Source organism: Tachyglossus aculeatus, chromosome X4, assembly GCF_015852505.1.
Source record: "Tachyglossus aculeatus isolate mTacAcu1 chromosome X4, mTacAcu1.pri, whole genome shotgun sequence".
Taxonomy (NCBI): Eukaryota; Metazoa; Chordata; class Mammalia; order Monotremata; family Tachyglossidae; genus Tachyglossus; species Tachyglossus aculeatus.
In genome coordinates, this window is record NC_052098.1 from 46,061,334 (window position 1) to 46,072,753 (window position 11,420).

General features: G+C 47.9%; 1 protein-coding gene across 1 annotated transcript in view; it reads left to right on the forward strand.

The window, feature by feature from the left end:
- Window positions 1–10,602, forward strand: part of FEM1C (fem-1 homolog C) — a 33,599-nt gene extending 22,997 nt beyond the window's left edge. Inside the window, exon 2 of the mRNA XM_038769613.1 lies at window positions 6,234–10,602. Within this exon, the coding sequence (XP_038625541.1) occupies window positions 6,234–7,543 (1,310 nt within the window). The 3' untranslated portion in view covers window positions 7,544–10,602. The remainder of the gene's footprint in view (window positions 1–6,233) is intronic.
- Window positions 10,603–11,420: the final 818 nt, after the last annotated feature.

Consider the following 11,420-nt stretch of genomic DNA (forward strand, 5'->3'; position numbering starts at 1 on the left):
TCCTGGGCCTGGGATCAGAATAAATCCAACTTTTCTCCAGCCCTAGCCAGATTTATCTGCAAAGCTGATGTGAGTGACAGTTTTAGACAAGTAGGCCAGGTACTTTCATTAGAGTTCAAGGCTAATTGCTTCTCTCACCTCCCTGGAGGATTCTGTGCGTGGTGGGGTATTTGTAGGAGAACTGCTGCAAACAGTTTTCAGAGAGGAAGCTTAGTTCCCCGCCTCCCGACAGTTGCACTTAGAATTGTTTTATTAAGGCTATCATTTTTCTGCTTTTCGATAAATGCTGTTGATGCCTGCTGCTGTTGCTGATTTTTGTATTCATATTAATGCCTGTCTCCCCGTCTAGACTAAGTTCCTTATAGGCGGGGAGCGTTTCTGCTAATTCTGTTGTATTATACTCCCCCAAGCGCTTAGTAGAGTGCTTCGCACACAGTAAGCTTGCAGTAAATGCCATCGATTGTGGCAAATCTAGGGAATTTTTCGAATGTGCCCCTTATGAAGGCCCGGCTAGCACAGCAGTCCTTTGTTCCTGTCTTTGGCCCCTAAAGGTCTCCGTGGAGGTGAGAAGGAAAACTCAGTTGCAGAACAAGGGCTGGGAATTCCTCTCATCAGGAGCGTGGGAAGCAGTGTGGCCTAATAGAAAGGGTGTCAGAGGACCTGGGTTGTAATCCTGGCTTCACCACGTATCTGCTGTGTGACCTTGGGCAAGTCGCTTCACTTCTCTGTGCCTGAGTCCTCAGATAATAATAATAATAATGGCATTTATTAAGCACTTACTATGTGCAAAGCACTGTTCTAAGCGCTGGGGAGATTACAAGGTGATCAGGTTGTCGCACGGGGGACCCACAGTCTTAATCCCCATTTTACAGCTGAGGTAACTGAGTCACAGAGAAGTGAAGTGACTTGCCCAAAGTCACACAGCTGACAATTGGCAGAGCTGGGATTTGAACCCATGACCTCTGACTCCAAAACCCGTGCTCTTTCCACTGAGCCACGCTGCAGTTTAAATCCCATTCCCTCCTACTTAAACTGTGAGTCCCATGTGGGACAGGGACTCTGTCTAACCTGATTATGATATATATATATATATATATATATATATATATTCTTGGAATAAACTGAGATGATGAATTTAAAGGTGATAGGTGAGATTCTCTTTAGGCCATCTCCATGTTGCCTGCTGAATGTGCAGTTCAGTTGATTATGCCTTGAATCATCTCTCGAGAAATGGTCACTTGGCAGGGGGTCTGAGCTCTTGATTTTTAACTCCATCTCCAGTGCCGTCTTGCTGACTAGTTTGACATTTGGAAATGTGAAACGTACATGTTAAAAAAAATTGTGTGCTTTTTAAAAAAAATCTAATTCCTTTGTCTTACGGTGTCAGTTTCTTTGTCAACAAAACGGGGGTGATTCTGATCCCAGAAAAATGTTCTGAGAGATTTTTCCACTACTTTCCACTACTTCTCTTATTTATGTATAAATATATACACACACCCCAGCACTTAGAACAGTGCTTGACAGTAAGCGCTTACTAAATAACATTACCATCAGTATTAACCTTCCTCCCTTCTCCTCTCCATCTCACTGGACCCCCTAGGAGGAGGGTTTGGGGATCAGCAGCAGTGAACATAGGGGGTTGCCTGACCATTTCATGACCACTTCCTGAGCCAGCAGGGCATTTGGAACAGACTAGGAGGAGGGAGGGAGAGGCACGGGAATTGTTGGAGAGTGCAGAATGGCGATATCAGCGAGAGCAGGCCTGGAGAAAGGAGGTAGACTCTGGCATAACAAAAAGCAAGCATGACCGAGCCCTGTGTGAGACAGAGACCGTATCTGACCTAATTATCTCGCCTCCACTCCAGCCCTCAGTACAGTGCTCGACCAAGAGTAGACGCTCAACAGATGCTACAGTTATTAAAATGGCCAATTTCCCTTTAAAACGGGTACATTTTGTTTGGGCCCGTCTAAATTTTTGCGTTTCACCCATATAAGGGAAACAAAAGTGGAATTTGCTAAAGTTCCGACGGGCTTGTGGTTGTTTCTGAAGCAGAAAACTCCCAGTCTCAATGAATGAGACGCAAGTGTTGACAGGTCCTTTTCTAAGTGAAAATGAATAGCTCAACACTTGCAATTTAGGATTAAAAAAAAGTTTTAAACCACATTTCCAAGTAGAATTATTTTTGAAATCTAGGCCCACCTTTAAGTACAGTGTCTTTAGAGCGAAAGTGCAGCACAGCAGATGTTATAATTACTCATAATAATTGCATTTAGGTGTTTACTATGTACCAAGCACTGTGCTAAGTGCTGGGCTTAATCGAGATAAGCAGATCAGACACAGTCCCTGGCCCACATGGGGCCCAGAGTCTAAGAAGGAGGGAGAAAGGCTATTTCATCCCCATTTTACAGATTAAGAAATTGAGGCACAGACAAATCAAGGGACCTGCCCTTGGTCACAGAGCAGAGAAGCGGTGGCGTCAGGATTAGAACCCAGGTCTCCCGACTCCCAATCCAGTGCTTTTTTTCCCACTGGGCCACGCCGCTTCTCAAACCAGAACCCTAAGCCTCCTGTTTATGGTTTTGTGGTCCGTCACACTCTGGAAGTTAAAGGACATTTTTACTAGAGAGCATTCTCCATGTAATGAACACCCCCTAACTGTTAAATCTGGGTTGAGCGTAACTGTGGGTTAGCACCCCATTTGGGAGCGTTTGTATACTTTTGTAATATTCTTTACCAGTGAGGACACCAGGAAGGATGATACAAGCCGAGAATCTAAGCCGTCGGCTTTTGTAATATTCGGCCATCTTAAAAAATCAGTTAAAATTTTGCCAGATTTCAATTTTGACTTCCTGCTCTTGGCATAAACCGAGATGATGAATTTAAAGGTGATAGGTGAGATTCTCTCTAGGCCATCTCCATGTTGCCTGCTTGAATGCTCGGTTCAATTGATTATTCCTTGAATCATCTCTCGAGAAATGGTCACTTGGCAGGGGGTCTGAGCTCTTGATTTTTAACTCCATCTCCAGTGCTGTCTTGCTGACTAGTTTGACATTTAGAAATGTGAAACGTACAAGCTAAAAAATTGCTTTTTTAAAAAATCTAGTTCCTTTGTCTTACAGTGTCAGTTTCTTTGTCAACAAAATGGGGGTGATTCTGATCCCAGGGAAATGTTCTGAGTGACTTTTTCCACTACTTCTTTTATTTATGTATATATTGGGTTTGTAAGGTACATTTTGGGGAAAAAAAAGCTGAATCGATTCCGTTTCCTGTGATAGCAAAAATACAAGGCCAAATCGATAACTCGGTGTAGCTGTGTAGACCCGGTTAAAAGGGAGCATCAGTGTATGATGCCACGACTGGTTTTAGACACTCAAAATTGGACCAAGAGAATGAGTGAGAATCAAGTACTTCATTAGTCCGTTCTAGCCTACGAAACCCCGTTTTCGTCCTGTAGCTTTTTGGCCAAGTAAGAGGGCGGAAGTAGTGATGTCTTGAGTTCGGCCCTCGGGGAACTTTAATTTTGTTCTTGCCCTACCCACAGTGTAGATGATATAAACTTTGGCGTCTGTGCCTAGATTCTTAGCCGAGATTTCACATTGCTACGGGAAGTAGCTCGGTGTAAACTTGATAGCACCGCTCAAGCCCCAGTTGGGTATATCAGTCAATCAATCAGTGGTGTTTATTGAGCGCTTAGTATGTGCAGAGCACTGTACTGAGCGCTTGGGAGAGTGGCGTGCAACAGAATTAGCGGACATGTAGTCTCTCCGCTGACAGACTTGCCTTACGCAGCGTGCTCTCTCCTCACATGGGAAATGAGAATAATGATATCTGTTCCCCAAAAGCAGTGAAAAATAATTTGGAAAATATTACGCGTGGGTACGCTACTCCAGAAATGGCCGCCGAATATACTCTAGTTACCCAGGGCAGGGAAATGGTAAATACATTTTTGCTAGAGAAGCAGCATGGCTCAGTGGAAAGAGCCTGGGCTTTGGAGTCAGAGGTCATGGGTTCAAATCCCGGCCCTGCCAGTTGTCAGCTGTGTGACTTTGGGCAAGTCACTTCACTTCTCCGGGCCTCAGTTCCCTCACCTGTAAAAGGGGGATGAAGACTGTGAGCCCCCCGTGGGCCAACCTGATCACCTTGTAACCTCCCCAGCGCTTAGAACGGTGCTCTGCACATAGTAAGCGCTTAATAAATGCCATCATTATTATTATTGTATATTTTCCCAGCCTCCTCCGGCAGTGAGGAGACAGGCCGATCCCGGCTGTCTTCGTATTGGATGGCTAGGCCTGATGGATCGCTGGGTACAGCTCCGAAGAATGTTTCAAATTAGATTTGTTGGGAAGTAATTCATTCATTCATTCATTCAATCGCATTTATTGAGCGCTTACTGTGTTCAGAGCACTGTACTAAGCGCTTGGGAAGTACAAGTCGGCAACATACAGGGACAGTCCCTACCCAACAACGGGCTCACAGGCTAGAAGAGGGAGACAGACAACAAAACACTTACGAGAGCGCTCAGTAAGTAATCCCGTGAATGGCCGCATGAGCTGGGTTTTGCGTCTTTTAAGTTTCGGTTTCAAAACTCAAATATGCTGTCACGTGTGCATGCATATATGTGCGTTATATCCAACCTTCTTTGCAGCAAGGTTCTTTCATAAAGATGATGGTGGTGAGAATTTTGGCATTTGATAAGCGCTTCGTATGCGCCGAACGCTCAACCGAGCGCTAGGGTAGGTACGAGAGAATCGGGTCGGACACGATCCCCGTCTCACGTGGGGCTCACGGTCCTAAGCAGGGGGGAGATCAGGTAGACGGACTTTCGGCCCAACTGAACTTGAAAAAGAGTGAAGTTAGAGAAGCGGCGTGGCTCAGTGGAAAGAGCCCGGGCTTTGGAGTCAGAGGGCATGGGTTCAAATCCCCGGCTCCGCCGCTTGTCAGCTGCGTGGCTTTGGGCAAGTCGCTTCACTTTTCTGTGCCTCAGTTACCTCATCTGCAAAATGGAGATTAAGTCTGTGAGCCCCACGTGGGACAACCTGATTACCTTGTATCTACCCCAGCGCTTAGAACAGTGCTTTGCTTGTAGTAAGTGCTTAATAAATGCCATCATTATTATTATTATTATTATCATCATTGAAGCACTAAGGGTCTGTGCGACTCTTACTCGGCCGACCAGGGAGAAACGTCTTGTCAACGTACTCGCGATTTATGCGATGGTTTTTCATGGTTTGTTTTGATTTTTCTTCAGTGGACATTTCGGGATCAATCAATCAGTCAATCGTATTTATTGAGCGCTTACTGTGGGCAGAGCACTGGACTAAGCGCTTGGGAAGTACAAGTTGGCAACATATAGAGACAGTCCCTACCCAGCAGTGGGCTAACAGTCTAAAAGGGGGAGACAGAGAACAAAATCAAACATACTAACAAAATAAAATAAATAGAATAGATATGTACAAGTAAAATAAATAGAGTAATAAATATGTACAAACATATATACATATATACAGGTGCTGTGGGGAAGGGAAGGCAGTAAGATGGGGGGATGGAGAGGGGGACGAGGGGGAGAGGAAGGAAGGGGCTCAGTCTGGGAAGGCCTCCTGGAGGAGGTGAGCTCTCAGTAGGGCCTTGAAGGGAGGAAGAGAGCTAGCTTGGCGGATGGGCCGAGGGAGGGCATTCCAGGCCCGGGGGATGACGTGGGCCGGGGGTCGATGGCGGGACAGGCGAGAGCGAGGTACAGTGAGGAGATTAGTGGTGGAGGAGCGGAGGGTGCGGGCTGGGCTGGAGAAGGGGAGAAGGGAGGTGAGGTAGGAGGGGGCGAGGTGATGGACAGCCTCGAAGCCCAGGGTGAGAAGTTTCTGCCTGATGCGCAGATTGATTGGTAGCCACTGGAGATTTTTGAGGAGGGGAGTAACATGCCCAGAGCGTTTCTGGACAACACGTTTCTGGATGCAAGCGCGGGTATTCCAAATCCCCAGTACCTTGAAGATTTGGTCTAGAGACCGGCCCGAAAAGAGCACCCGAGCTACCGTTTGGCTCCCCGCGTTCGTCGGCCCACTTAGCGCGCTTCCTCAGCAATCTTCGCGGTTGTTTGGGCGTAGCGACCACCCCCTCCTTTAGCTTCAGCGATCCGCGTCCGGGGTAACTTCCGTTCCTGACACCTTCAACGTGTGTGACTCTGTTTCTTTTGTCTTTTTTTTTTCTTTTCTCCCCTCCTCCCCCCAACCCCCCGAAGGTAATACCGCACTGCATGACTGTGCCGAATCCGGAAGCTTGGACATCATGAAGATGCTCCTGAATTACAGCGCCAAGATGGAGAAGGACGGCTACGGGATGACTCCCCTTCTGTCGGCCAGTGTGACCGGCCACACCAACATCGTGGATTTCCTGACGCAGCACGCCCAGACCAGCAGGACCGAGAGCATCAGTGCCCTCGAGCTGCTGGGAGCGACGTTTGTGGACAAGAAACGAGATCTGCTCGGAGCTCTGAAGTACTGGAAAAGAGCAATGGACTTAAGGCTCGGCGACCAGGACGACGTCATCGCGAAACCCGCGGCCCCGTCCTTAATAATGGCTTACGATTACGCCAAGGAGGTGAACAGCGCCGAAGAGCTGGAAAATCTGATCGTGGACCCCGACGAAATGAGAATGCAAGCCCTGCTGATCAGAGAACGCATTCTTGGGCCCTCTCACCCGGATACCTCCTACTATATTAGGTACAGAGGTGCCGTGTACGCCGACTCCGGAAACTTCAAGCGCTGCATCAACTTGTGGAAATACGCCCTGGACATGCAGCAGGAGAATCTGGACCCCCTCAGCCCGATGACGGCGAGCAGTTTACTCTCTTTTGCGGAACTGTTCTCTTTCATGCTGCAGGACCGGGCGAAAGGCCTACTGGGCACCACCGTGACGTTCGACGACCTCATGACCGTACTGTGCAGAAGCATCCTGGAGATCGAACGCGCCGTCAAGCAGACGCAGTGCGCGCCTGACCAGATTCAGCTGAGTAAAGCCCTGGCCATCATTTTGCACTTGGTCTGCCTGCTGGAAAAGATTCCCTGCACGCCGGAGCAGGACCACTTGAAGAAGCAGACGATATACAGCTTCCTTAAGCTGCAGCCCAGGGGAAAGAATAACTTCAGCCCACTCCATCTGGCCGTGGACAAGAATACCACGTGTGTGGGACGGTACCCCATCTGTGAATTCCCCTCTCTGCAAGTTACCGCGATCCTGGTGGAGTGCGGGGCCGACGTGAACGTCCGAGACTTGGATGACAACAGTCCCTTGCACGTCGCTGCCCTGAATAGCCATCTGGACATCATGAATCTCCTCATCAAATCGGGCTCGCATTTCGACACCACCAACTCGCACAGGCAAACAGCTGTCGACTTGCTGGATGAGAAGGAGTTGGCCAGAAACGTCATCCAGCCCCTAAATCACACCACGCTGCAGTGTCTCGCCGCTCGCGCCCTGGTGAGTCACCGCATACGGTACAAAGGGCAGATCCCCGAAAAACTGGAGAGTTTTGTTCTGCTTCACAGATGATCGATCGCCTGACCGGAGGCATCCCGACCCTCGGAGCACAGCCCGAGCTGGTGACTCTCGTTTCTTCTTTCGAGCACCGTCGCGATAACACCAGCGCTCATTTCGCTTGAGAACATCGTGCCCTCGTTGGCTTCTGCGTCGCGAGCATGGGACTTGCCGGATCGGTTGCCGAGGATCTGACACGATCGGACTGTAGAGCGTCTCGGTTTTGCGGATTATCTAGAAATATCACGTCGGGGTCGACCCTCCGGCCCCACCCGCTGAGATTGGCTGCCGAAGGTTTACGCAGTCTGGCTTTTATCTGCCTGTTGGGGCTCAGTTGACTGTTTGGCTGTGATGTCTTTACACTGTCACTACTCAAGAGTCCAAGATCTCGTTTCTGTCCCCGCCCCCGGCTTCTTCTTCTTCTTCTCCTCCTCCTTCTCCTCCTCCTCCTCCTCACCCCCTGCCCAACCGAAATACACACACACACACATACGCACTTTTTGGCTTGAGCATATCTCTCCCTACTTCTAAAGTTCTCTTTCTCTTTATGGACCCATTGCTAGACTGTACGAGCTTTAGAGACCTGTTACCATTTGCAGTTACCGTAAGTGCTTTATCTTCTCTATGCACTGGCTTAAACATGACTGTTGTCTGTCAGCATATTCTATGCAGGGGTTGGCCACCTTCAACCCCAAACCCGGTTTTTTGCGGAGTCTGTGGGATTCTTTTCCGAGAGCACTTCTTAGCATGACGGTTTCGTTGTGGTTTTAGTTTCTTCTTAGAATTACACATCAGTCACCCAGGCTTTTCCGGTTGGTGGTTCTTCAGCTCTGAGATTTGCTTCCTCGAATCCTTCGAAACCACATGCTAAATTTGGGACAGATCTATCCCTCGCTCATTAACCCACTTGAAATTTTCAGCCTGTCGTTTTAACGTGCCGTGTCGCAAAACGAAGAGCGACACGTATATACACGTATATATGCGCACACATATGTTTACACATATATGTGTGTGTGTATGGTATCTGAAATCTTTCTCGTGGCACTCATATATCGCTCGTGCTGATTATGTACTTAGGAGTAGACAACTTGCTCAGAATTAACCAAGGTTTAACGAGACTTCCATTTAAACGGAGGCAGTAGCCTGAAATGACAGGTCAGCTTCCGCCGCTCCAAAAGAAACTAAAGCATGTCAGGGGCGTGATGCTTAACCACCCAAATCTAGACCATCTAAGTCTAATTATAGCGAGGTACTAAGTGGCTAGCTGCCACGGAACGAGAGGTGGTTGAAGCGGTGTCCCTTTTCCTCCTTCAAGTTGTTAAAATACCTTTAAAGATAGTTTGCATCTTTAGTCACTTTAGTCTCTAATATCGGTTGTCAGCCAGACTTAAAGAAATCCAGAAGGTTGCATCGTTACGGAACCCCCTGCTGAAGGCTATTTCATTTTGTTTTAATAACGTTTGTACAACAGCTCTGTCGTTTACAGAAAGGGCTCTTCTGACTTAAGGAGATAGAAGCGAGGAGAACAAACAAGAGTGAGATTCAGGTGATTATAAAAACAGCACTTTATTGTCCAGAATAAAAATTGAAAATGTCTTAAGTGATTCTGAATAAAAAAATTCTCATCGGTTTGAGAAAAAAAAAGCAGTTTACCTCTGAGTTAATGGGCTAGAGAACTTGGGCTTTTGAGGTGCGATGTCTTAATGCGGAGGTTGGTTTGGAACGTGAACCCGCTGGGTTGATCTAGATCGTCGCCGGACTAGAAAATTGCAGAGGAGTGGACGGTATTTCGGTGAACCCGAACCTGGCTTTATCCGGTCAGATAGCTTGCGTTTTAGCGGATCTCCGCCATCCTGAAGGGTGAGTATCCCTACCCCACCGACTGGTTGCTCTGTAGGTCCCCCCTTTTCATTTCCGCGCTCTCACGTTTTTCATTCTCAGGACTCATCGGTGGTGGTGCCCCCGGGGAGACTGGCTTCAGTGGACGCCAGAGCCGATGGCGCTTGGAGGTGAAAGAAATCGTTGACTTTTTCTCGTCGCGGATCGTAGTTCTTTAGGGCGCGAGGCAGTCGGACGTTTCTCGAGGGCGTTAAATTCAGATTAGTTAAGCTGCTTTGAATTTAGCACGTCGTGCAACTGTTGACTTTTAAGGAGAAACATTTATTCCTCATCTTTCTACCGAATGTCTTAGCAACAGCAGCACAAGTTGTCCCAAGGAGGATGCCCCCGTGGAATAAAAAGTTTTTTTTTTTGGCAGGGTTCTGGGGCGGGGGGGGGATTAAATAGGCTCTTTCTCTACTCTCTGCGCTCTTCCTCAGGAGCTCCAATTAAAATCCCTTCCTAACAGCACGCTAGATTGGCAGTAGCTCCAAAAACGAATATTCGGGGCTGGCTAGGGGAAAATAAAGGTGGGGTGACCTCACGTGAAGGGAAATCTCAGTTTTAATTGTTGCGAACTGAGTGCACTGACTTGAGTCGAGCACAGCAGGTGACCGCAGCGTGCAAGTTTTCAGAGTTTTGTCCCTCGTTCTGGCCTGCCACTCGTCAGCGACTGGAAAGCTGGCCAAGTCAGTTGTGCTAAATCAGTTTCCCACTTCCCTGATTTGGACAAAGCACCATTCGGTTTTTCTTTCGCTTCTCACTTCGAAGGGCGCTGTTTTAATGGCTTTCTCTGAAACGCGACTCCCTTAATGTGTACTACTTCAGGGACCCTACAGACTGTGAGTTTGCTAGATTGTACAGTGTTTGTTAAAATAGCTCTTGAAGTTGTAGTGCCCGTAGAGACAAAATAAACTGAATTACGGCTGCCCCGGCCTCTTAAGAAAATCGCCATTCTTGTCTACTATGATGTGAAAGGGCTTCAGTCTGGTTGTACGGCGGCCTCCGGCCTTTTTTGTCCTAAACAACACTCAACGCCTCTCTGTCTCGCATGCGCTCTCCTTCTTTTACGCCCCCTTTCCATGGTGTATCTTTCTAAGGAGGTACTGTAATGGAGATGCCACCCAATTGTCACACGACGGCAAGATGACGTATGCCAGAACTTGCATTTTGAGGTTCAATAAAATTAAAAATTTGCACCAAACTTTAGTGTTCTCTTGCAAATCCGTGTGGTAGCCTCCTTGGGGTGGATGGTACTGGATGGATGAAACGGGGGATGAGGAGGTTTGCTTTGGCGGGGGGCAGTTTTGCCTTCCACGGAGGCGGAAGGGTTCTCATTGCCGGCGGAGAGTTGAAGCAGCAGCGGAAAGGCAATTTACGCGAATATTTGGGGAAGTTTTGCTTCAAGTGTTTTCCCTTTTACACTCGGGGGTAGCGAGGCTCTGCGCAAGTGCCAAGTGTTAAATGAACCGCTGCCAAGTGCCATTAAATGTTGAGTTTTTACATAACTTTGGATGCCTAGTAGAGCACAGCACGTTCCGTACTCAAACCTGGTAGTTGAAGCTCTGGCCTTGAGGGCAAGGCTTTCTGAGAAGACGATCCTTCCTAAGTGCGTAGGTGAGAACGCTCAAGCTGATGCACATCATTTTGATGGTTCTTTTTCCGTTTCGAATTGTTGCTCCTCTTGTCCGTTAATAAATGCAATCTGGCTTTGTTCTCCTCTCATTACGACCCTCTATCCCAAAACATGTGTTTGTACTGTTTTTTCAGTTCAGTTCCCCCCATCTTGGAAAAACAGATCCCCCACACTGGCGGCAACACTTGATATTGTTAGCCAGCATAAGAGTCATAATAATAATAATAATAAAGGCATTTACTATGTGCAAAGCACTGTTACAAGGTTACAAGGCGATCAGGTTGGCCCACGGGGGGCTCACGGTCTTCATCCCCATTTTCCAGGGGAGGGAACTGAGGCCCAGAGAAGTGACGTGACTTGCCCAAGGTCACACAGCTA